At 45.2% G+C, this 27,488-nt stretch overlaps 1 protein-coding gene across 2 annotated transcripts; it reads left to right on the top strand.

Annotated features, from left to right (window-relative positions):
* Nucleotides 1-465: 465 nt before the first annotated feature.
* On the top strand, nt 466-26,897 carry ppm1f (protein phosphatase, Mg2+/Mn2+ dependent, 1F). 2 transcript variants are annotated; one of them, XM_031816916.1, is made up of 8 exons: nt 466-724; nt 4,805-4,985; nt 7,434-7,564; nt 8,044-8,249; nt 20,135-20,323; nt 21,009-21,152; nt 21,338-21,431; nt 23,793-26,897. In XM_031816916.1, exons 2-8 carry the CDS (start codon nt 4,807-4,809, stop codon nt 24,170-24,172), a joined length of 1,323 nt encoding a protein of 440 aa, XP_031672776.1. In that variant the 5' UTR covers nt 466-724; nt 4,805-4,806; the 3' UTR covers nt 24,173-26,897. The 2 variants fall into 2 exon arrangements, with proteins under 2 accessions (XP_031672776.1, XP_031672772.1); XM_031816912.1 differs by having other exon boundaries at nt 467-724; nt 4,800-4,985.
* Nucleotides 26,898-27,488: the final 591 nt, after the last annotated feature.

Genomic DNA, 27,488 nt, shown 5'->3' with positions numbered 1-27,488 from the left:
TGACTGAATAGGCTTTCGTTTGTCTCGTCTGGCCAGCCTTCTACAACATCTGTTTCGTTCAGTTTAGGCTTCCAAGGCTCGTATTTTATATACGCTATAAACGGTTGAGATTTTGCCCATTTTGAGACTATCTAATATGTTCATAGATCTGTGTTTGGCTGCGTAGACACTACGGGAATTTAACGTTCCTGAACATTGGACTCGACTTGCAGAGCGCATGACAGACCATGGGAGAATCTCAAATATGTGGTCCTCGTGTCCTCTCTCTCCTGCTGAAAACCCATTGGATTAAGGAAGCCAGAGGTCCCGCCCCTCTAACCTTCTCCTCCAATAGGTTTTGAGGAGGCGAAGAGCGAGGACGCATGTAGTACAACCCTTGAGATTCTCCCATGGTCTGTGGTGTGCTCGGCAAGTCGGAGTCTGGTGTTCAGGAACGTTAAATTCCCGTAGTGTCTACGCAGCCAAACACAGATCTATGAACATAGTCTCAAAATGAGCTTGCGCCCACCACGAGCAAGCCCATGATCTACAACTCAGTGATATGCGCAATATTCAGTGTATTAGCGGTCTTCGAACAAAGTGGTTCGTTTTCACGTCGCCACGCTTCTTCTGGACTTCCATGACTTTAAACTATTTTTGTGTCAGTCTTGGAAGGGCGTGTAGTTGTCTAGCTCAGTCCAGTAGCGAGCTAGTAAAGGGAGTGCCCTGAAGAAGATAGGCCAAGGTAAGAAATGTTATCGTGTCGTACTGTAGCTTGAAAGTAGTTTGTGCTCTTTTATTTTTTTGCAAAGCAGGAAATAAAATCAAACGTGTTGTTTGTGGAGACTCAGACTGCATCTCTGACGGTATAATATATAGCAAATAGGTTTTGCAACTAGGAATGTAGACATCGAAATGGCCTAACAGAAACATTGTGTCAAATACACGCACGTCTCAACAGTGATTTTTATTCGTCATGTTGTGTTAAATTATTGTATTATTAAACATTAATTCACATCATGTGCACAATATTTCCTCTATTTCTGTTCCTAAGCTACACACACAGGTGACCACGAGCCCCTTGCTAAAGCTACACTACATCAAATCAAAGTTTATTTGTCACGTGCACCGAATACAACAGGTGTAGTAGACCTTACAGTGAAATGCTGAATACAACAGGTGTAGTAGACCTTACAGTGAAATGCTGAATACAACAGGTGTAGTAGACCTTACAGTGAAATGCTGAATACAACAGGTGTAGTAGACCTTACAGTGAAATGCTGAATACAACAGGTGTAGTAGACCTTACAGTGAAATGCTGAATACAACAGGTGTAGTAGACCTTACAGTGAAATGCTGAATACAACAGGTGTAGTAGACCTTACAGTGAAATGCTTACTTACAGGCTCTAACCAATAGTGCAAAATATGTATTAGGTGAACAAGTAAAGAAATAAAAACAACAGTGAAAAATAACAGTAGCGAGGCTATATACAGTAGAGAGACTATATACAGTAGCGAGGCTACATACAGACACCGGTTAATCGGGCTGATTGAGGTAGTATGTAGGTATGGTTAAAGTGACTATGCATAGTTGATGAACATGGAGTAGCAGTAGTGTAAAAGAGAGGGTAGTGTAAAAGAGAGGGTGGTGAGTGGTCTGGCCAATTGAGGTAGTATGTACATGAATGTATAGTTAAAGTGACTGTGCATATATGATAAACAGAGAGTAGCAGCAGTGTAAACATGGCCAAAAGTATGTGGACACCGGATCGTCAAACATCTCATTCTAAAGTCATGGGCATTAATAAGGAGTTGGTCTCCCATTTGCTGTTGTCGGACACAGATGTCGGGTGATTAGTCCTGGCTTGCAGTCAGCGTTCCAATTCATCCCAAAGGTGTTCGATGGGGTTGAGGTCAGGGCTCTGTGCCGGCCAGTCAAGTTCTTCCACACCGATCTTGACAAACCATTTCTGTATGGACCTCGCTTTGTGCCCAGGGGCATTGTCATGTTGAAACAGGAAAAAAGTTGGAAGCACAGAATCTAGAATGTCATTGTTATGCTGTAGCGTTAAGATCTCCCTTCACTGGAACTAAGGGGACCGAACCATGAAAAACAGACCCAGACCATTATTCCTCCTCCACCAAACTTTACAGTTGGCACTATGCATATGGGCACTATGCATTCCACCAAACCCAGATTCATTCTTCGGACTGCCAGATGGTGAAACGCGTTTCCACTGCTCCAGAGTCCAATGGAGGCAAGCTTTACAACACTCCAGCCGACGCTTGGCATCGGGCATGGTGAACTTAGGCTTGTGTGTGCGGCAGCTCGGCCATGGAAACCCATTTTTTAAAGCTCCTGACGAACAGTTATTGTGCTGATGTTGCTTCCATCGGCAATTTGGAACTAGGTAGTGAGTGTTGCAACCGGGGACAGATACATTTTACGCGCTTCAGCACCCGGCGGTCCCTTTCTGTGAGCTTGTGTGGCCTACCACTTTGATGCTGAGCCGTTGTTGCTCCTAGACGTCTCCACTTCACAATAACAGCACTTACAGTTGGCCGTGGCAGCTCTACCAGGGCAGAAATTTGACGAACTGACTTGTTGGAAAAGTGGCATCCTATGACGGTGCCACGATGAAAGTCACTGAGCTCTTCAGTAAGGTCATTCCACTGCCAATGTTTGTCTATGGAGATTGCATGGCTGTGTTCTCGTTTTTATAGACCTGTCAGCAATGGGTGTTGCTGAAATAGCCAAATCCACAAATTTTGATTTCATATCAAATGAGAAATAATTTTCAAAAAGTAATAAGTTACAGTGCCTTCAGAAAGTTACTCACACCCCATTACATTTTCCACATTGTGTTGGGATTAAAATGTAATTTTACACAAAATGCTCTGTCAAAGTGGAACAAAAATTCTAACAACAAAGTCAACATAGTCCTGAAATCCCTGAGCAGTTTCCTTCCTGTCCGGCAACTAAGTTAGGACGGACGCCTGCATCTTTGTAGTGACTGGGTTTATTGTTACACCATCCAAAGTGTCATTAATTACCACCATGTTCAAAGGGATATTCAATGTGTTATATATATATAGAGGTGTAGCTAACTACTGGAACTACACACTACTGTTTTGCTGTGTAGCTAACTACTGGAACTACACACTACTGTTTTACCATGTAGCGGTGTAGCTAACTACTGGAACTACACACTACTGTTTATCATGTAGCGGTGTAGCTAACTACTGGAACTACACACTACTGTTTTACCATGTAGCTAACTACTCAAACTACACACTACTGTTTTACCATGTAGCGGTGTAGCTAACTACTGGAACTACACACTACTGTTTTACCATGTAGCTAACTACTGGAACTACACACTACTGTTTTACCATGTAGCAGTGTAGCTAACTACTGGAACTACACACTACTGTTTTACCATGTAGCGGTGTAGCTAACTACTGGAACTACACACTACTGTTTTACCATGTAGCAGTGTAGCTAACTACTGGAACTACACACTACTGTTTTACCATGTAGCTAACTACTGGAACTACACACTACTGTTTTACCATGTAGCGGTGTAGCTAACTACTGGAACTACACACTACTGTTTTACCATGTAGCGGTGTAGCTAACTACTGGAACTACACACTACTGTTTTACCATGTAGCTAACTACTCAAACTACACACTACTGTTTTACCATGTAGCGGTGTAGCTAACTACTGGAACTACACACTACTGTTTTACCATGTAGCGGTGTAGCTAACTACTGGAACTACACACTACTGTTTTACCATGTAGCAGTGTAGCTAACTACTGGAACTACACACTACTGTTTTACCATGTAGCTAACTACTGGAACTACACACTACTGTTTTACCATGTAGCGGTGTAGCTAACTACTGGAACTACACACTACTGTTTTACCATGTAGCGGTGTAGCTAACTACTGGAACTACACACTACTGTTTTACCATGTAGCGGTGTAGCTAACTACTGGAACTACACACTACTGTTTTACCATGTAGCTAACTACTGGAACTACACACTACTGTTTTACCATGTAGCGATGTAGCTAGCTACTGGAACTACACACTACTGTTTTACCATGTAGCGGTGTAGCTAACTACTGGAACTACACACTACTGTTTTACCATGTAGCGGTGTAGCTAACTACTGGAACTACACACTACTGTTTTACCATGTAGCTAACTACTGGAACTACACACTACTGTTTTACCATGTAGCGGTGTAGCTAACTACTGGAACTACACACTACTGTTTTACCATGTAGCGGTGTAGCTAACTACTGGAACTACACACTACTGTTTTACCATGTAGCTAACTACTGGAACTACACACTACTGTTTTACCATGTAGCGGTGTAGCTAGCTACTGGAACTACACACTACTGTTTTACCATGTAGCGGTGTAGCTAACTACTGGAACTACACACTACTGTTTTACCATGTAGCTAACTACTGGAACTACACACTACTGTTTTACCATGTAGCGGTGTAGCTAGCTACTGGAACTACACACTACTGTAGTTTGGATGTAGTGAGCTACTTTTTCAAAGTACTTTGAGTTAAAGGAAAGATTCACCCATTTTGAATGTTCTATTGTTTTTGTGCGATGAGCGATGTTCTATCGATTCCCGCGGTCATTTCATGCTTTCATGTGTATCTGAGCTATTCGCCCTGTTCAAGAAGGCAGAAATGCTGCTGTTTCAAGAACAGTAGAGATCAGTTCCGTTCCCTGAACCGGTACCAACCCCTGAATGGTATGCTGTGTGTGTGTGTGTGTTCCAAGTTCAGGTATGGGTGGTGTCATGGAGGAGGAGGTGGTGCGGGGGTGCTTGAGGAGGTTCCTAGAGGATTTCCCTGCTCCGCTGGGTCCTGAAGACCCCCTGCCTCTCAACCCCCTCAGCAGGAAGGTCACCCTGGACGAACTAAGAGGAGAGAGCCTGGATCTGGGCTTACGCCTACTCAACACCAGGTGTGTGTGTGGACAAGCTGACGGCAGACAGCATGGACCTGGGCCTATGCTTGCTCAACACTGTGTGTGTATCTGTCTAGGTATAGGACTACCTGGTCCAATAAGAATCACTAGTTTTCATTTTCAGTTGAAAAATGTTTTGTTCCGGTTTGCTTTAATGAACATGACCCCGGTGGTGTTGATGCTGCAGCTTGCAGACCGCATTGTTTACATTCCTGTTGTGCAGCAGCAAGCTGATCCTCATATCTGTGTCCTGTCCTGTTCATTATACCCTGCGTGAGTAGAGGGGCTGAGTTACAGGGCTGTCTATCATAGAGAGAACGTGAGAGAGGGGGATGGAGAAAGAGAAGAGGGAGAACAAGGAGAGGGAGAAAGGAAATGAGAGAATATGCAGTTAGATCGTTACGAAGAGTAGTTAGATAGTTACGAAGAGTAGTCAGATAGTTACGAAGAGTAGTCAGATAGTTACGAAGAGTAGTCAGATAGTTACGAAGAGCAGTTAGATAGTTACGAAGAGCAGGTAGATAGATAGTTAGATCGTTACGAAGAGTAGTCAGATAGTTACGAAGAGTAGTCAGATCATTACGAAGAGCAGTTAGATAGTTACGAAGAGCAGTTAGATAGTTACGAAGAGCAGTTAGATAGTTGCGAAGAGTTGTCAGATAGTTACGAAGAGCAGTTAGATAGATCATTGCGAAGAGTAGTCAGATAGTTACGAAGAGCAGTTAGATAGATCATTGCGAAGAGTAGTCAGATAGTTACGAAGAGCAGTTAGATAGATCATTACGAAGAGTAGTCAGATAGTTACGAAGAGCAGTTAGATAGTTACGAAGAGCAGTTAGATAGTTACGAAGAGCAGTTAGATGGATCGTTACGAAGAGAAAGCAACACAGCCACAGGGAGGGCTGTATGTAAACTGCCTCTGAACACACTTCAGGGATATTTACCCAGCTGGGTAACACTTTACTTGACACCCAGCGTCATAACATGTTGTGGCAATGTCATAACCACGTCATATGTCATAACAGCTGACATAACTTGTCATAATATGGTCATAACACATATTTACACCTGTTGTGAAATATTTTGTGTTATTTTATGGCTGGTTATGACACCTACATAAGAGTGTCAAAACACCACTAAACCTACCACACGAGGTAAAACATTCCATTACACCATAGCCTACCTGTCAACAGTATGTTTATGTTACATAACATTTTATGAAATCATTGTAATTGTGCAAACATGCACCAACGCTCTGTTTGCTGATGACTGGGATGAATGTAGGAGCAGATTTCAGGAGCAGGACAAGACACCCTACCCTCTTTGTTGACTGATATATAAGAACATGTACGTGATTGGCCTATCTGGCTTATGTGATTATGATGTCATAATGCTTCTTGACAGTGTCATAAAGTGTATGTTCTACAACTTATTTAAAATATGATGGGGGAGGGGGAGGGGGGGGGGGCATGACTGTAAAGAATGAATTACAGCAACAACAGAGGACTTACGAAATCAACTTTCAAACAAAAGGAAACCTCTTGGAAGGGAAAAAAACACATTTGAATACATTTGGTGTTTTGACACTCTTATGTAGGTGTCACAACCAGCCATAAAATAACACAATGTACGTCACAACAGGTCTAAATATGTGTGTGATGAGTGTTGTTATGACCATATTATGACAAGTTATGACACGTTGTCAGCGGTTATGACCGTGTCATAACGTCTTCTTTTGCTGGGTGTCAAGTAAATTGTTTTCAAAAGCAGTAGTATTGAGGCCAGAGGAGCTCTAGACAACAATGTGCCAGGCCAGGCCAGAGGAGCTCTAGACAACAATGTGCCAGGCCAGGCCAGAGGAGCTCTAGACAACAATGTACCAGGCCATAAGAGTTAGGTCTCTGATAGTGTGTCCTCTTTTCCTTCTGTCTTCTGACTCCGAGGCACTTCCTGTTTGTATGACCTAATTTCCTGTCTGTAGAATCACTATTGTTCTACCCACTTCCTGTTTCCCCCTGAGCATGTATCAGTCCCCTGTTCCACCCTGGCAGGACTCTAATCTCGTACAGAGAAATTACAGATGTGTGTGTGTGTGCTGTTTAGCTTTGTTTAATTTTGTCTGTGTGTGTTTACCATAGAGAGAGATAGAGGACTCCTCTTTGTATCTGTAGCGTTATAGTGTCCATGACAGCATAGGCAGCGCCATTAAGGCAATATCCATTTTGAAGTAGTCCGTTTTTTTCTTCTTCATTCCTCCTGATGACCTGGTTGGACATAGACTCCCAACAGGGTCACCAGGGAGGATTAACCAAAAGAAGTTGGAAGTACCACTACAGTAAAATGGTAGAAGCCCTCAATGTTGCTGCCCGTACCTTTGTCCACTAGAGACCTCTAACATTCTCTATGGTGTTCACTCATAAGGACTCTCTCTCTCCTCTCATGCAGAGACGCTCCTTCAACACTGAATGCAGCCATGTGCCACGCAGCCTTGGCTGAGCTGCAGAAGGCTGACCTTTCACCTTTCCACCTCCCCCAGGAAACCGAACAGCAGCAAGGAGAGGAACAGGAAGTTGTTTGTGAGTTCGGACTCATGATGTCATCTGTGATTCAGACCACCTGTGTCCAGAAGAGCGTCCCCTTCTCTGTGTGTGTGCCGTGGCGGGGAAATGTAGCCAATTGTCATACTTGAGTAAAAGCAAAGATACCTTGAGTCATTTTCTATTAAAAGGTCAAAGTGAAAGTCACCCAGTAAAAGACTAAATTGCAGTCCGCTAGCCAGGCTGGCCGGTTCCATCACTGTGTGTGTGTGTGTATATGTGTGTGTGTATATATGTGTGTGTGTGCGTGTATGTGTGTGTGTGTGTGTGTGTGTGTGCGTGTATCCATTGACCACCCTTTAACCCCTGGGGTTTCATCTCCCAATACCAATGAACCCCTAGACACTTGTGTAAGTCTGAAAGGCTTGGATATGTGTCCTACAATATGGAGAACATTCTCATCTGGATTATCAGAGGCCTAACTGAATTTCCTTTGGCCCCTCCCCTCTCGTCCTAAGTGCTCCAATCGGAGCCCGTCCAGCGGCTGTTTCTCAATAAGCTTCGAGAGGTGGGTGTGGCTTGGCATCAGAATCTCCCCTCCCCTCTCCCAATAGGACCCTCCCGTTTCCTCATGTGCTCCGCCCACGCCATCAGGAACACTCGAAGGAAGATGGAGGATCGCCATGTGACCCTCCCTGACTTCAACACACTCACTGGCCTCAAGGTAATAACTCTGTTATAAACAGTTTATCTCAGCTGAACCCAATTCGCTTCATACCCCTTCCCCTCTGCCCTAACCAGTGCTTAACAGGAACAGGAACAGGAACCTTGCCATTTTAACAGGAACAGGAACCTTGCCATTTTAACAGGAACAGGAACAGGAACTGGATTGTTTCGTTCTGGAACCTATTTGACCGGATCCAGTACTTCTCGTGGCACTTTTTTTTGCAATGTAGAAATTCAAATAAGAGTGATCAAAGTTCATTTGAGTTTCCTCTTCGTTAATTCTCCTGCCCCCTCCCCTCCCCCCCAAGGTGTCCTCCAACACATTGGTGCGGCTGGCTTTCGGGTTGGATGCGCGCTGTGTTAAGAAGCAGTGCGGCTTGGTTGGGTTGTGTATCGGAGGACGCATGACTTTCAACCTTCGTCTCTCCCGAGCCCGTACGGGAGTTGTAGCGATGAGACAAGATAGTAGCTACTAAAACAATTGGATACCACGAAAAGGGGGAGAAAAAAGGGTAACATTTTAAAATAGAAATATCTTGTCTCATCGCTACAACTCCCATACGGGCTGAAGAGCACAAAAACATGTATATTTCTAGATATCATTGAAAAGCGAATCAGGTAAAGAGCTTTTATCTTTTTTTCCTTAATGGGGCAGTGTTGTATTTTGAGACAGGCATTGTATAAGCTAAGTAGCCAATAGGTAGAGGGTAGCATAATTTGTCTGATTCTCTGAAATAATGATATGAGAATAATAATGCATTTTATTTTGTAAATTGAGAATCATTATTGTAAAGTGGTTTTGTTGCAGCAAACAAAACATGTTCAGTCACCACCTTGTCTGAAGGACAAGTGGATAAACAGGTTCATGTCAAGCCCTGCGTGATTTTTTCTCTCCAAAAGTCTCATGGAATGTCGGCCTACATTGAACACCACACATTGGCTGCTAATATAGGCTATCATATACAGCTATTTCAATGTTGAAATGTCATGGGAGCCATTTTCTCCATAGTTTTTGATGGTAGGCCACTTTGTTCGGACTACATTATGATCAAGTAGCCACAGTAGTCTACTTGGCCGCTGTTATAGCTGTACCTTAAAGTGGGTACAGCCTCAGTGTTCACAGTAAAACTGTAACTTAGTGGGTACAGCCTCAGTGTTCACAGTAAACGTGCGCTGGAAGTTGCACAGAATTCAAGTTTTTAAACGAATTCAAACGATCAAGTTTGCACTCAGCAGACCTGAAATGATGCTCAGTGACAAATATTTTAGGGAACATTGGTTGCACCCCCCCCTCCACCCCTTTTCCCTCAGAACAGCCCCAATATGTCAGTGCATGGGACTCTACAAGGTGTCGAATTAACCTGTGAATGCTCTCAATGGGATTTGATAGGAGTGAAGTCAAATTCAAACTGGCTTCCTTTGACACTTTTTTGTGCGCCAGGACCAATCACAGTTGAGCTCACTCAGTTTAGCTCAATGCTGATTGGTTAGTTTGTTTTGTCAAGGGAGGCCAGATGCTCGCTGGCTTCCGTTGCCTTCAATGCTACGGGTGGCAAAAATGTCATACTCGTTTGGCTTACCCATAGAGAGACAGAGGGACGCTGTTTCGCTCGCTCGGATGCTTTCTCCTGTGAGATACAGTGCATTCGGAAAGTATTCAGACCCCTTGACTTTTCCCACATTTTGTTACGTTACAGCCTTATTCTAAAATTGATTATATATTTTTTTCCCCCTCATTGATCTACACACAATAACCCATAATGATGAAGCAAAAACAGGTTTTTAGAAATTTTAGCAAATTTATGAAAATAAAAAACTTTCACATTTACATAAGTATTCAGACCCTTTACTCAGTACTTTGTTGAAGTACCTTTGGCAGCGTTTACAGCCCTGAGTCTTCTTGGGTATGACGCTCCAAGCTTGGCACACCTGTATTCGTGGAGTTTCTCCCATTCTTCTCTGCAGATCCTCTCAAGCAGTGTCAGGTTAAATGAGGAGCGTCGCTACACAGCTATTTTCTGGCCTCTCCAGAGATGATAGACCTTGGAATTCAGGCCAAAGAGTTCAATCTTGGTTTAATCAGACCAGAGAATCTTGTTTCTCATGGTCTGACGATTCTTTAGGTGCCTTTTGGCAACTTCAAGCAGGCTGTCATGTGCCTTTTACTGAGGGGTGGCTTCTGTCTGGCCACTCTACCATAATGGCCTGATTGGTGGAATACTGCAGAGATGGTTGTCTTCTGGAAGTTTCTCCCATCTCAACAGAGGAACTCTGGAGCTCTTTCAGATTGACCATCGGGTTTTTGATCACTTCCCAGACCAAGGCCCTTCTCCCCCGATTGCTCAGTTTGGCCGGGCGGCCAGCTCTAGGAAGAGTGTTGGTGGTTCCAATTTTTTTTCCATTTATGAATGATGGAAGCCGGGGGTCCTCCCGAGTGGCACAGCAGTCTAAAGCACTGCATCGTAGTGCTAGAGGTGTCACTACAGACTCGCGTTTTAATGCCAGGCTGTGTAGCACATTGGTGAGGCTGGCTTCCTGGTTAAGCGGTGTGTCACGAAGCAGTGCAGCTTGGGTCGTGGTTCGGAAGACACATGGCTCTCGACCTTCGCCTCTCCCGAGTCCGTACGGGAGTTGCAGCGATGGGACAAGACTGTAACTACCAATCGGATACCATGGAAAAAGGGTGAATATCTAAATGATTTATGTCCATTTAAAAATGAGTACGCCACAATTTGGGACAAGACTGTAACTACCAATTGGATATCACGAAATTGGGGAGAAAATGTGGTCATTTAAAAATAATAATAATAATAACAAAAATGTATGATGGAGGCCACTGTGTTCTTGGGGACCTTTTTAATGCTGCAGACATTTTTTGGTACCCTTCCCCAGATCTGTGCCTCGACACAATCCTGTCTCGGAGCTCTACAATTCCTTCGACCTCATGGCCTGGTTTTTGCTCTGAAATGCACTATCAACTGTGGGACCTTTTTATATAGACAGGCGTGTGCCTTTTCCAAATCATGTCCAATCAATTGAATTCACCACAGGTGGACGCCAATCAAGTCGTAGAAACATTTTAAGGATGATCAATGGAAACAGGATGTACTTGAGCTCAATTTTTTCGAGTCTCATAGCGAAGGGTCTGAATACTTATGTAGTATTATGTAGTATTATGTAGTATTATGTAGTATTATGTAGTATTATTATTTCTGTTATTTTATTTGTAATAGATGTAAATACATTTTCTGTTTTCACTTTGTCATTATGTTGTATTGTGTGTAGATTGATGAGGAAAACAAATATTTAATACATTTTAGAATAAGGATCTAATGTAACCTCAAGGTAGAACGTGTCCAGGGGTCTGACATACTTTCCAAATACACTGTACATTCTTTATAATTATATAAAATAAAAAAAAGAATTGTGAAGCTCAGCAACCACTGTCATGTACACACCTTTTTATGTGGGGAAATAGCGTTTACTCTCTTATTGCGTTGCCAACATTGATCAAAGCTCAACATGGATCAAAGCTCAACATTGATCAAAGCTCAACATTGATCAAAGCTCAACATTGATCAAAGCTCAACATGGATCAAAGCTCAACATGGATCAAAGCTCAACATGGATCAAAGCTCAACATGGATCAAAGCTCAACATGGATCAAAGCTCAACATGGATCAAAGCTCAACATTGATCAAAGCTCAACATGGATCAAAGCTCAACATGGATCAAAGCTCAACATGGATCAAAGCTTATTTTCTTGACCAGAGTTCTAATTGCGCCTGCCTTTTTGCTAGCGAGGAGAATCATGTACAGTTGGTAAGCCTAACTTCCCCGTAGGCCTAACTTCCCCGTAGGCCTAACTTCCCCGTAGGCCTAACTTCCCCGTAGGCCTAACTTCCATGTACGCCTAACTTCCCTGTAGGCTGACATTTAAAATGCGATCAAATGCCAATAATCCAGTTCTATAAATATCCTTGGTTTTGGTTTATATCGGTGGTTGTTCGTCGTATCTTGATCATCCACTGGGGTTGATAGTTTACCCTCTACAACCCTGGAGTTGGTAGTTTACCCTCTACATCCCTGGAGTTGATAGTTTACCCTCTACATCCCTGGAGTTGGTAGTTTACCCTCTACATCCCTGGAGTTGGTAGTTTACCCTCTACATCCCTGGAGTTGGTAGTTTACCCTCTACATCCCTGGAGTTGGTAGTTTACCCTCTACATCCCTGGAGTTGGTAGTTTACCCTCTACACCCCTGGAGTTGGTAGTTTACCCCTGGAGTTGATAGTTTACCCTCTGCATCCCTGGAGTTGGTAGTTTACCCTCTACATCCCTGGAGTTGGTAGTTTACCCTCTACATCCCTGGAGTTGGTAGTTTACCCTCTACACCCCTGGAGTTGGTAGTTTACCCTCTACATCTGTGGAGTTGATAGTTTACCCTCTACACCCCTGGAGTTGATAGTTTACCCCTGGAGTTGATAGTTTACCCTCTACATCCCTGGAGTTGGTAGTTTACCCTCTACACCCCTGGAGTTGGTAGTTTACCCTCTACACCCCTGGAGTTGGTAGTTTACCCTCTACATCTGTGGAGTTGATAGTTTACCCTCTACACCCCTGGAGTTGATAGTTTACCCCTGGAGTTGATAGTTTACCCTCTACATCCCTGGAGCTGATAGTTTACCCTCTACACCCCTGGAGTTGGTAGTTTACCCTCTACACCCCTGGAGTTGGTAGTTTACCCTCTACATCCCTGGAGTTGGTAGTTTACCCTCTACATCCCTGGAGTTGATAGTTTACCCTCTACAGCCCTGGAGTTGGTAGTTTACCCTCTACATCCCTGGAGTTGATAGTTTACCCTCTACATCTCTGGAGTTGATAGTTTACCCTCTACATCTCTGGAGTTGATAGTTTACCCTCTACATCTCTGGAGTTGATAGTTTACCCTCTACATCCCTGGAGTTGATAGTTTACCCCTGGAGTTGATAGTTTACCCTCTACATCCCTGGAGTTGGTAGTTTACCACTGGAGTTGATAGTTTACCCTCTACATCCCTGGAGTTGATAGTTTACCCTCTACATCCCTGGAGTTGATAGTTTACCCTCTACATCCCTGGAGTTGATAGTTTACCCTCTACATCCCTGGAGTTGATAGTTTACCCTCTCCACCCCTGGAGTTGGTAGTTTACCCTCTACACCCCTCTACACCCCTGGAGTTGGTAGTTTACCCTCTACACCCCTGGAGTTGATAGTTTACCCTCTACACCCCTGGAGTTGATAGTTTACCCTCTACATCCCTGGAGTTGATAGTTTACCCTCTACACCCCTGGAGTTGATAGTTTACCCTCTACACCCCTGGAGTTGATAGTTTACCCTCTACACCCCTGGAGTTGATAGTTTACCACTGGAGTTGATAGTTTACCCTCTACATCCCTGGAGTTGGTAGTTTACCCTCTACATCCCTGGAGTTGATAGTTTACCCTCTATATCCCTGGAGTTGATATTTTACCCCTGGAGTTGATAGTTTACCCTCTACATCTCTGGAGTTGGTAGTTTACCCTCTACACCCCTGGAGTTGGTAGTTTACCCTCTACACCCCTGGAGTTGATAGTTTACCCTCTACACCCCTGGAGTTGATAGTTTACCCTCTACACCCCTGGAGTTGGCAGTTTACCCTCTACATCCCTGGAGTTGATAGTTTACCCTCTACACCCCTGGAGTTGATAGTTTACCCCTGGAGTTGATAGTTTACCCCTGGAGTTGATAGTTTACCCTCTACATCCCTGGAGTTGGTAGTTTACCCTCTACATCTCTGGAGTTGGTAGTTTACCCTCTACACCCCTGGAGTTGGTAGTTTACCCTCTACACCCCTGGAGTTGGTAGTTTACCCTCTACACCCCTGGAGTTGGTAGTTTACCCTCTACATCCCTGGAGTTGGTAGTTTACCCTCTACATCCCTGGAGTTGGTAGTTTACCCTCTACACCCCTGGAGTTGATAGTTTACCCTCTACACCCCTGGAGTTGATAGTTTACCCTCTACACCCCTGGAGTTGATAGTTTACCCTCTACATCCCTGGAGCTGGTAGTTTACCCTCTACATCCCTGGAGTTCATAGTTTACCCTCTACACCCCTCGAGGTGATAGTTTACCCTCTACACCCCTGGAGTTGATAGTTTACCCTCTACATCGCTGGAGATGGTAGTTTACCCTCTACATCCCTGGAGTTCATAGTTTACCCTCTACATCCCTGGAGTTGATAGTTTACCCTCTACATCCCTGGAGTTGATAGTTTACCCTCTACACCCCTCGAGTTGGTAGTTTACCCTCTACATCCCTGGAGCTGGTAGTTTACCCTCTACACCCCTCGAGGTGATAGTTTACCCTGTACACCCCTGGAGTTGATAGTTTACACTCTACACCCCTGGAGTTGATAGTTTACCCTCTACATCTCTGGAGATGGTAGTTTACCCTCTACATCCCTGGAGTTCATAGTTTACCCTCTACATCCCTGGAGTTGATAGTTTACCCTCTACACCCCTCGAGTTGGTAGTTTACCCTCTACATCCCTGGAGTTGATAGTTTACCCTCTACATCCCTGGAGCTGATAGTTTACCCTCTACATTCCTGGAGTTGATAGTTTACCCTCTACATCCCTGGAGCTGATAGTTTACCCTCTACACCCCTGGAGTTGATAGTTTACCCTCTACATCCCTGGAGCTGGTAGTTTACCCTCTACATCCCTGGAGTTCATAGTTTACCCCTGGAGTTGATAGTTTACTCTCTACATCCCTGGAGTTGGTAGTTTACTCTCTACATCCCTGGAGTTGATAGTTTACCCTCTACACCCCTGGAGTTTATAGTTTACCCTCTACACCCCTGGAGTTGATAGTTTACCCTCTACATCACTGGAGTTCATAGTTTACCCTCTACACCCCTGGAGTTGATAGTTTACCCTCTACATCCCTGGAGCTGGTAGTTTACCCTCTACACCCCTGGAGTTGGTAGTTTACCCTCTACATCCCTGGAGTTGATAGTTTACCCTCTACACCCCTGGAGTTGATAGTTTACCCTCTACACCCCTGGAGTTGATAGTTTACCCTCTACATCGCTGGAGATGGTAGTTTACCCTCTACATCCCTGGAGTTCATAGTTTACCCTCTACATCCCTGGAGTTGATAGTTTACCCTCTACATCCCTGGAGTTGATAGTTTACCCTCTACACCCCTCGAGTTGGTAGTTTACCCTCTACATCCCTGGAGTTGATAGTTTACCCTCTACATCCCTGGAGCTGATAGTTTACCCTCTACATTCCTGGAGTTGATAGTTTACCCTCTACATCCCTGGAGTTGATAGTTTACCCTCTACATCCCTGGAGCTGATAGTTTACCCTCTACACCCCTGGAGTTGATAGTTTACCCTCTACATCCCTGGAGTTGATAGTTTACCCTCTACATCGCTGGAGTTGGTAGTTTACCCTCTACATCCCTGGAGTTCATAGTTTACCCTCTACACCCCTGGAGTTGATAGTTTACCCTCTACACCCCTGGAGCTGGTAGTTTACCCTCTACATCCCTGGAGTTGATAGTTTACCCTCTACACCCCTCGAGTTGGTAGTTTACCCTCTACATCCCTGGAGCTGGTAGTTTACCCTCTACACCCCTCGAGGTGATAGTTTACCCTGTACACCCCTGGAGTTGATAGTTTACACTCTACACCCCTGGAGTTGATAGTTTACCCTCTACATCGCTGGAGATGGTAGTTTACCCTCTACATCCCTGGAGTTCATAGTTTACCCTCTACATCCCTGGAGTTGATAGTTTACCCTCTACACCCCTCGAGTTGGTAGTTTACCCTCTACATCCCTGGAGTTGATAGTTTACCCTCTACATCCCTGGAGCTGATAGTTTACCCTCTACATTCCTGGAGTTGATAGTTTACCCTCTACATCCCTGGAGCTGATAGTTTACCCTCTACACCCCTGGAGTTGATAGTTTACCCTCTACATCCCTGGAGCTGGTAGTTTACCCTCTACATCCCTGGAGTTCATAGTTTACCCCTGGAGTTGATAGTTTACTCTCTACATCCCTGGAGTTGGTAGTTTACTCTCTACATCCCTGGAGTTGATAGTTTACCCTCTACACCCCTGGAGTTTATAGTTTACCCTCTACACCCCTGGAGTTGATAGTTTACCCTCTACATCACTGGAGTTCATAGTTTACCCTCTACACCCCTGGAGTTGATAGTTTACCCTCTACACCCCTGGATTTGATAGTTTACCCTCTACATCCCTGGAGCTGGTAGTTTACCCTCTACACCCCTGGAGTTGGTAGTTTACCCTCTACATCCCTGGAGTTGATAGTTTACCCTCTACACCCCTGGAGTTGATAGTTTACCCTCTACACCCCTGGAGTTGATAGTTTACCCTCTACATCGCTGGAGATGGTAGTTTACCCTCTACATCCCTGGAGTTCATAGTTTACCCTCTACATCCCTGGAGTTGATAGTTTACCCTCTACATCCCTGGAGTTGATAGTTTACCCTCTACACCCCTCGAGTTGGTAGTTTACCCTCTACATCCCTGGAGTTGATAGTTTACCCTCTACATCCCTGGAGCTGATAGTTTACCCTCTACATTCCTGGAGTTGATAGTTTACCCTCTACATCCCTGGAGTTGATAGTTTACCCTCTACATCCCTGGAGCTGATAGTTTACCCTGTACACCCCTGGAGTTGATAGTTTACCCTCTACATCCCTGGAGTTGATAGTTTACCCTCTACATCGCTGGAGTTGGTAGTTTACCCTCTACATCCCTGGAGTTCATAGTTTACCCTCTACACCCCTGGAGTTGATAGTTTACCCTCTACACCCCTGGAGCTGGTAGTTTACCCTCTACATCTCTGGAGTTGATAGTTTACCCTCTACATCCCTGGAGTTGATAGTTTACCCTCTACACCCCTGGAGTTGGTAGTTTACCCTTGGAGTTGATAGTTTACTCTCTACATCCCTGGAGTTGGTAGTTTACTCTCTACATCCCTGGAGTTGATAGTTTACCCTCTACACCCCTGGAGTTTATAGTTTACCCTCTACACCCCTGGAGGTGATAGTGTACCCTCTACATCGCTGGAGATGGTAGTTTACCCTCTACATCCCTGGAGTTCATAGTTTACCCTCTACACCCCTGGAGTTGATAGTTTACCCTCTACATCCCTGGAGCTGGTAGTTTACCCTCTACACCCCTGGAGTTGGTAGTTTACCCTCTACACCCCTCGAGTTGATAGTTTACCCTCTACACTCCTCGAGTTGGTAGTTTACCCTCTACATCCCTGGAGTTGATAGTTTACCCTCTACATCCCTGGAGTTGATAGTTTACCCTCTACACCCCTGGAGTTGATAGTTTACCCTCTACATCGCTGGAGATGGTAGTTTACCCTCTACATCCCTGGAGTTCATAGTTTACCCTCTACATCCCTGGAGTTGATAGTTTACCCTCTACACCCCTCGAGTTGGTAGTTTACCCTCTACATCCCTGGAGCTGGTAGTTTACCCTCTACACCCCTCGAGGTGATAGTTTACCCTCTACACCCCTGGAGTTGATAGTTTACACTCTACACCCCTGGAGTTGATAGTTTACCCTCTACATCGCTGGAGATGGTAGTTTACCCTCTACATCCCTGGAGTTCATAGTTTACCCTCTACATCCCTGGAGTTGATAGTTTACCCTCTACATCCCTGGAGTTGATAGTTTACCATCTACACCCCTCGAGTTGGTAGTTTACCCTCTACATCCCTGGAGTTGATAGTTTACCCTCTACATCCCTGGAGTTCATAGTTTACCCTCTACATCCCTGGAGATGATAGTTTACCCTCTACACCCCTCGAGTTGGTAGTTTACCCTCTACATCCCTGGAGTTGATAGTTTACCCTCTACATCCCTGGAGCTGATAGTTTACCCTCTACATTCCTGGAGTTGATAGTTTACCCTCTACATCCCTGGAGTTGATAGTTTACCCTCTACATCCCTGGAGCTGATAGTTTACCCTCTACACCCCTGGAGTTGATAGTTTACCCTCTACATCCCTGGAGTTGATAGTTTACCCTCTACATCGCTGGAGTTGGTAGTTTACCCTCTACATCCCTGGAGTTCATAGTTTACCCTCTACACCCCTGGAGTTGATAGTTTACCCTCTACACCCCTCAAGTTGGTAGTTTACCCTCTACATCCCTGGAGTTGGTAGTTTACCCTCTACATCCCTGGAGTTGATAGTTTACCCTCTACATCCCTGGAGCTGATAGTTTACCCTCTACATCCCTGGAGTTGATAGTTTACCCTCTACATCCCTGGAGTTGATAGTTTACCCTCTACATCCCTGGAGCTGATAGTTTAACCTCTACACCCCTGGAGTTGATAGTTTACCCTCTACATCCCTGGAGTTGATAGTTTACCCTCTACACCCCTGGAGTTGATAGTTTACCCTCTACATCCCTGGAGCTGGTAGTTTACCCTCTACATCTCTGGAGTTGATAGTTTACCCTCTACATCCCTGGAGTTGATTGTTTACCCTCTACACCCCTGGAGTTGGTAGTTTACCCCTGGAGTTGATAGTTTACTCTCTACATCCCTGGAGTTGGTAGTTTACTCTCTACATCCCTGGAGTTGATAGTTTACCCTCTACACCCCTGGAGTTGATAGTTTACCCTCTACACCCCTGGAGTTGATCGTTTACCCTCTACATCGCTGGAGATGGTAGTTTACCCTCTACATCCCTGGAGTTCATAGTTTACCCTCTACACCCCTGGAGTTGATAGTTTACCCTCTACACCCCTGGAGTTGATAGTTTACCCTCTACATCCCTGGAGCTGGTAGTTTACCCTCTACACCCCTGGAGTTGGTAGTTTACCCTCTACACCCCTCGAGTTGATAGTTTACCCTCTACACCCCTCGAGTTGGTAGTTTACCCTCTACATCCCTGGAGTTGATAGTTTACTCTCTACATCCCTGGAGTTGATAGTTTACCATCTACACCCCTCGAGTTGGTAGTTTACCCTCTACATCCCTGGAGTTGATAGTTTACCCTCTACATCCCTGGAGCTGATAGTTTACCCTCTACATCCCTGGAGTTGATAGTTTACCCTCTACATCCCTGGAGTTGATAGTTTACCCTCTACATCCCTGGAGTTGATAGTTTACTCTCTACACCCCTGGAGTTGATAGTTTACCCTCTACATCCCTGGAGTTGATAGTTTACCCTCTACACCCCTCGAGTTGATAGTTTACCCTCTACACCCCTCAAGTTGATAGTTTACCCTCTACACCCCTCGAGTTGGTAGTTTACCCTCTACACCCCTCGAGTTGGTAGTTTACCCTCTACATCCCTGGAGTTGATAGTTTACCCTCTACATCCCTGGAGTTGATAGTTTACCCTCTACACCCCTCAAGTTGGTAGTTTACCCTCTACATTCCTGGAGTTGGTAGTTTACCCTCTACATTCCTGGAGTTGATAGTTTACCCTCTACACCCATGGAGTTGATAGTTTACCCTCTACATCCCTGGAGTTGATAGTTTACCCTCTACATCCCTGGAGCTGATAGTTTACCCTCTACACCCCTGGAGTTGATAGTTTACCCTCTACATCCCTGGAGTTGGTAGTTTACCCTCTACACCCCTGGAGTTTATAGTTTACCCTCTACACCCCTGGGTATAAGCAGTTCAGGGGAGGCTCTTCCAGCATACAGATCTACTTCCATGGAAGGAGAAGAGGGAGGGTTCCATTTGGGACCGACTAATGGCTCTTCGTTTCACGGTTTCATTTATTGGAGCACTTCTTTCTTACTGCAAGTTGATTGGCTGAACCTCTGACAGCTTCCTGTACCTCTTCCTGTAGGACGGTGTGGAGCGTGGTTACTATGCTGTGTTTGACGGGCATGGCGGCGTGGACGCTGCTATCTATGCTGCCACCCACCTGCACGTCACTCTCAGCCAGCAGGAGGAGCTGCAGAGCGACCCGGCCACTGCCTTCAAGACAGCCTTCACTCGCACTGATGATATGTTGAGAGGGAAAGCCAAGAGAGAGGTAGGCAATAGACATGGTGGAGATTGGGGCTTTTATATGGAAAGCCAAGAGAGAGGTAAGCAATAGACATGGTGGAGATTGGGGCTTTTATCTGGAAAGCCAAGATAGAGGTAAGCAATAGACATGGTGGAGATTGGGATGATGTGAAGGTTAGCCTGGGTAGGACTGGACAATCCTCTCATCCTTTATGATGTGAAGGTTAGCCTGGGTAGGACTGGACAGTCCTCTCATCCTCTGATGTGAAGGTTAGCCTGGGTAGGACTGGACAATCCTCTCATCCTTTATGATGTGAAGGTTAGCCTGGGTAGGACTGGACAGTCCTCTCATCCTCTGATGTGAAGGTTAGCCTGGGTAGGACTGGACAATCCTCTCATCCTTTATGATGTGAAGGTGTTGGATGCTGGGAAGGTTGTCTGTCTGTGTGACGGGGGTGTGTCTGTCTGTGTGACGGGGGTGTGTCTGTCTGTGTGACGGGGGTGTGTCTGTCTGTGTGACGGGGGTGTGTCTGTCTGTGACGGGGGTGTGTCTGTCTGTGTGACGGGGGTGTGTCTGTCTGTGTGACGGGGGTGTGTCTGTCTGTGTGACGGGGGTGTGTCTGTCTGTGTGACGGGGGTGTGTCTGTCTGTGTGACGGGGGTGTGTCTGTCTGTGTGACGGGGGTGTGTCTGTCTGTGTTGTGTCTGCAGCGTCTTCGCAGCGGCAGTACAGGCCTGGCGGTGCTGCTGCAAGGGGAATGGCTTCATGTGGCGTGGCTGGGAGACTCCCAGAGCATGCTGGTCCGACGGGGACAAGACATCACTCTGATGGACCCACACAAGCCTGACAGAGAGGTCACACACACTTTATTTATTATTTTAACCTTTATTTAACTAGGCAAGTCAGTTAAGAACAAATTCATATTTACAATGCCGGCCTCCCTTATCCCAGACGACGCTGGGCCAGTTGTGCACCGCCTTATGGGACATACACACACATACACAGTGCTAAACATCTCTCCACTGCTGTCTTCCTATAGGATGAGAAGCAGCGTGTAGAAGGCCTGGGTGGATGCATCGTCTTCATGGGCTGTTGGCGTGTCAATGGAACCTACGCCGTCTCTAGGGCCATAGGTGAGTGGAACTCAACCTTGTGGTGGTTGAAACAACACCCCAGGAAAAGACAACAACTCTGCTCTTCTTCTTCAACATGCCTCCACTGTTACCTTGGTAACCTCTGTCCTGAAATGGCTTTCTTTCACCTCTGTCTTGAAATGGCTTCCTTTCACCTCTGTCTTGAAATGGCTTCCTTTCACCTCTGTCTTGAAATGGCTTCCTTTCACATCTGTCTTGAAATGGCTTCCTTTCATCTCTGTCTTGAAATGGCTTCCTTTCACCTCTGTCTTGAAATGGCTTCCTTTCACCTCTGTCTTGAAATGGCTTCCTTTCACCTCTGTCTTGAAATGGCTTCCTTTCACCTCTGTCTTGAAATGGCTTCCTTTCACCTCTGTCTTGAAATGGCTTCCTTTCACCTCTGTCTTGAAATGGCTTCCTTTCACCTCTGTCTTGAAATGGCTTCCTTTCACCTCTGTCTTGAAATGGCTTCCTTTCACCTCTGTCTTGAAATGGCTTCCTTTCACCTCTGTCTTGAAATGGCTTCCTTTCACCTCTGTCTTGAAATGGCTTCCTTTCACCTCTGTCTTGAAATGGCTTCCTTTCATCTCTGTCTTGAAATGGCTTCCTTTCACCTCTGTCTTGAAATGGCTTCCTTTCACCTCTGTCTTGAAATGGCTTCCTTTCACCTCTGTCTTGAAATGGCTTCCTTTCACCTCTGTCTTGAAATGGCTTCCTTTCACCTCTGTCTTGAAATGGCTTCCTTTCACCTCTGTCTTGAAATGGCTTCCTTTCACCTCTGTCTTGAAATGGCTTCCTTTACCTCTGTCTTGAAATGGCTTCCTTTCACCTCTGTCTTGAAATGGCTTCCTTTCACCTCTGTCTTGAAATGGCTTCCTTTCACCTCTGTCTTGAAATGGCTTCCTTTCACCTCTGTCTTGAAATGGCTTCCTTTCACCTCTGTCTTGAAATGGCTTCCTTTCACCTCTGTCTTGAAATGGCTTCCTTTCACCTCTGTCTTGAAATGGCTTCCTTTCACCTCTGTCTTGAAATGGCTTCCTTTCACCTCTGTCTTGAAATGGCTTCCTTTCACCTCTGTCTTGAAATGGCTTCCTTTCACCTCTGTCTTGAAATGGCTTCCTTTCACCTCTGTCTTGAAATGGCTTCCTTTCACCTCTGTCTTGAAATGGCTTCCTTTCACCTCTGTCTTGAAATGGCTTCCTTTCACCTCTGTCTTGAAATGGCTTCCTTTCACCTCTGTCTTGAAATGGCTTCCTTTCATCTCTGTCTTGAAATGGCTTCCTTTCACCTCTGTCTTGAAATGGCTTCCTTTCACCTCTGTCTTGAAATGGCTTCCTTTCACCTCTGTCTTGAAATGGCTTCCTTTCACCTCTGTCTTGAAATGGCTTCCTTTCACCTCTGTCTTGAAATGGCTTCCTTTCACCTCTGTCTTGAAATGGCTTCCTTTCATCTCTGTCTTGAAATGGCTTCCTTTCACCTCTGTCTTGAAATGGCTTACTTTCACCTCTGTCTTGAAATGGCTTACTTTCACCTCTGTCTTGAAATGGCTTCCTTTCACCTCTGTCTTGAAATGGCTTCCTTTCACCTCTGTCTTGAAATGGCTTCCTTTCACCTCTGTCTTGAAATGGCTTCCTTTCACCTCTGTCTTGAAATGGCTTCCTTTCACCTCTGTCTTGAAATGGCTTCCTTTCATCTCTGTCTTGAAATGGCTTCCTTTCACCTCTGTCTTGAAATGGCTTCCTTTCACCTCTGTCTTGAAATGGCTTCCTTTCACCTCTGTCTTGAAATGGCTTCCTTTCACCTCTGTCTTGAAATGGCTTCCTTTCACCTCTGTCTTGAAATGGCTTCCTTTCACCTCTGTCTTGAAATGGCTTCCTATAACCTCTGTCTTGAAATGGCTTCCTTTCACCTCTGTCTTGAAATGGCTTCCTTTCACCTCTGTCTTGAAATGGCTTCCTTTTACCTCTGTCTTGAAATGGCTTCCTTTCACCTCTGTCTTGAAATGGCTTCCTTTCACCTCTGTCTTGAAATGGCTTCCTTTCACCTCTGTCTTGAAATGGCTTCCTTTCACCTCTGTCTTGAAATGGCTTCCTTTCACCTCTGTCTTGAAATGGCTTCCTTTCACCTCTGTCTTGAAATGGCTTCCTTTCACCTCTGTCTTGAAATGGCTTCCTTTCACCTCTCTCTCAATCCTCCGCCTCTATTTTGATGTAACTGTATGATCATATTTATACTGAACTGATGAGCACAGACTGATATGCAGGACGGTGCACATCCAATAATACTCAACACATCTAATAACCAGTCTCCTTTACTTGTGAACCGCTGCCTCTACACACTGACACAACACCTCTTTCCCAGGGGACTTTGACCAGAAGCCCTATGTCTCTGGCGACGCTGACTGTTCCTCCACACGGCTACATGGAGACGAGGACTACATCCTCCTGGCCTGCGACGGTTTCTTCGACGTCGTCCGGCCCGCAGAGGTCCCGGCTCTGGTTCTCGGGGCGCTACGGGAGCAGGGGGAACCCCAGGGGGCCGTGGAGGGGGCCGGGTGTGAAGAGATCTCAGAGGGTGTACTAGGGGAGCGAGTGGCCCAGGAGCTAGTAGCTCATGCCAAGGCAGCGGGCTCTAGTGATAACATCACTGTCATGGTGGTGTTTCTACGTCCTCCTGCACAGCTACTGCTCCAGGACCAGAGCAACATTGCTGTTGCTACTGAGGGGCCAGCCCAGGAGTAGGGTAAAGTTGTCCCTAAGCACTGATCTGGGATAAGTTTTGTATTAATGGTTTGTATTAATGGTTAAGGTTAGAATTCAGGGGAGGGGGGGGATCACCGCTGATCCTAGATCTGTACCTAGGGGAAACTTCACCCCGGAGTGCCAGCCCAGGCCTCCAACTCCCAGAACACACAGGGGCAGTGAGACAGGAAGACTGCTGCTGTTACCCACAGTGCACGTGGGCAGGAATTGGACTGGATTTAAAAGGCAGTATTTATTATGTAATGACGTGACGGTGCCAAACTTCTCGGTCACTGCGTGTTGTGGTCAGCCTTTTGAATCAACGCTGGTGCTGAAACAGATATTCAACTGGACTGGAGAAGCTCTGTTCATAACAAAACAAGTCTTAGCACAGACTAATAGTTTCTACTATGGTTCTGCCAATGGTCAGAATCCAGTGTGCTTCAATAAGGTCCCTCTGGATTCGTCAGGAGATGTAATGCAGAGCTGCCCAACCCTCTTCCTGGAGATCCTACTGTCATCTAGGTTTTCAGTCCAACCCTCTTCCTGGAGATCTACTGTCATCTAGGTTTTCAGTTTAACCCTCTTCCTGGAGATCTACTGTCCTGTAGGTTTTCAGTTTAACCCTCTTCCTGGATATCTACTGTCCTGTAGGTTCAGTCCAACCCTCTTCCTGGAGATCTACTGTCCTGTGGGTTTTCAGTCCAACCCTCTTCCTGGAGATCTACTGTCCTGTAGGTTTTCGGACTCCTCTTCCTGGAGATCTACTGTCCTGTAGGTTTTCAGTCCAACCCTAATTTAGCGGTTCTGATTCATTCAGCTAGTTAACGTCTTTGTTGAGCAGCTAATTAGTATAATCAGGTGTGTTAAATTAGGGTTGGACTGACAACCTACAGGACAGTAGATCTCCAGGAAGAGGGTTGGACTGACAACCCACAGGGACGGTAGATCTCCAGGAAGAGGGTTGGACTGACAACCTACAGGGACTGTAGATCTCCAGGAAGAGGGTTGGACTGACAACCCACAGGGGCGGTAGATCTCCAGGAAGAGGGTTGGACTGACAACCCACAGGGGCGGTAGATCTCCAGGAAGAGGGTTGGACTGACAACCCACAGGGGCGGTAGATCTCCAGGAAGAGGGTTGGACTGACAACCCACAGGGGCGGTAGATCTCCAGGAAGAGGGTTGGACTGACAACCTACAGGACAGTAGATCTCCAGGAAGAAGGTTGGACTGACAACCTACAGGGACGGTAGATCTCCAGGAAGAAGGTTGGACTGACAACCTACAGGGATGGTAGATCTCCAGGAAGAGGGTTGGACTGACAACCTACAGGGACGGTAGATCTCCAGGAAGAGGGTTGGACTGAAAACCCACAGGGACGGTAGATCTCCAGGAAGAGGGTTGGACAGCCCTCATATAAGGGATGTAGAACTCTGTTGGTGTCTCTAACATACTCCCTCCATTTCTCTTAGCGTCACCAATTCTTTGGTATCTCTGTTACAAGCTAAGGGATAGAATGCTGTCATCCATACCTCAGGCTTTATTTCAGAAGGGTGTGATAGAATTATTCAGTTTCCTAACATCTTAGATTAAAAGGGCTGAGAAGATTCATCCTCTTGGATTGTTCTAAAACAAGAGGTAAACTAGATGGGTCATTTATGTCAATACCTCAAACCACTTTTACCCCTGTTGATATGATGCGTGATATGTGCCATTTTGCGTGTGTGTGTGTGTGCACGTGAACTGTACGCCAAGGTGTGTGTGCACTGTACTGTTCACACGTGTAATGTGTATTTCTGTCATTTTATTTTCTGCCTTAAACATGATGTCAAAACACTGTGTCCAGCAAGAACACAAGTAGTGTAACTTTCCCACCTATATCAGTATTACGGACCAATCAGCCTTCTGTCCATGGATATTAAATATATCCTGTCCTCACTTCTTCAAGGCACTATCAGTGGTAAAAATGTCTGGATCGTGATTTGGTTTTGAGGGTGAAATCCAAGATGGCCGCACTTCAGTTTTTTTGAGTCAGTGAGAGCCTACCGTGAGGGTTCGAGAAAGAGAGTTGGTTAAACCTCTTTAAGAACTTTTGTGCCAAATGCAATTAGTCTTTGCAGCTCTTTTTGTTTCTTGTTCTGTGAAACAGCACAAGATGTGTGAATTAGCAGTGTATTCATTCATTATCAGTGTTCCTGTGTGGTTTGTTTTTGGAGGAGTGTCTCTCTGTAGATGTGGTGGTTGTCAGGTTGTAACAGTGCCTTCACTAGGTATCTCTACTCACTTACAGGGCTAACACTAGCTGATGGTTAGCTGATTATTTTAATCAGGACAAATAGAGTAGAGGGGGGGTAATCATGTCGCTTTCTACCTTTTTTGATGTCTCCAAACTAACTCCTCACTCACAAACAGATTTTGAAATGAATTTAAAAGCAAAAAAAAGAAGTGTTTTATTGGAGTAGAGCTATGTGTATCTAACCCACTGGCTGTTTAACGTGTACACACACACACACATAGTTCTGTAATTCTCTGGACTTAGTTAGACAGTTTCCACTTCCTGTTTAATACCACAGCTTTATAATCTTTAACGTCCTCATACTCATACCTATAACCACTTGATGTCATTTAAACCTTTTAAAACTATTTTGAGTGTTTTTACCACTTTAGGCCTACTGTCGTCGTCCTTGTTGAACTGTGTATTAAAACAACATTTCCTAAATCAACTTCGATGTCTGGTTGGTTCTTTGCTTTGGTTAAATGGACCCAGTTGAACTGTAGCAGATTCTTGTGTGTTACTAATAAACTTGAACAAGTCCACTACTCTCCTACTACTTAATCATTTGTTGTTTGACAGGGATCATGTGTAAATATATTGTTGGTGTAGTTGATTGCACCAGATTGGAGACATCGGTGAAAAGGTAAAAGTCGGAGGTAGATCTTTTTGAGAAGTGAAACTACTGTCCTTTTGAGTCTCTACTGTTTTCCCTCTACCACACAGCTCTTGGTGTTTAAGAGACACACACACACATACACCCCTGCTTTCCTGGAAATCAAAACAGTTTCCCTGCCAAATGAAAGACAATCCCGTTTAAGCCAACACTAGCGTAGGAGGTGAAAGGGAAAGTCCAGAATAAACTCCATTCCTTCAATAAAGGAGGGAACTCAGTTGAGTTTGTTTCAAAGAAAGACACAATCGCTTTCCTGGAAATGGGACCCTTTTCCACCTCAATTGTTTACTCCATGTGTAACTCTTTGTTGTCTGCTCACACTGCTATGCTTTATCTTGGCCAGGTCGCAGTTGCAAATGAGAACTT

Source organism: Oncorhynchus kisutch, linkage group LG3 (genome assembly GCF_002021735.2).
Source record: "Oncorhynchus kisutch isolate 150728-3 linkage group LG3, Okis_V2, whole genome shotgun sequence".
Taxonomy (NCBI): Eukaryota; Metazoa; Chordata; class Actinopteri; order Salmoniformes; family Salmonidae; genus Oncorhynchus; species Oncorhynchus kisutch.
Note: the sequence above shows the minus strand (reverse complement) of the source record. Positions and strands in the feature narration are given on the sequence as shown.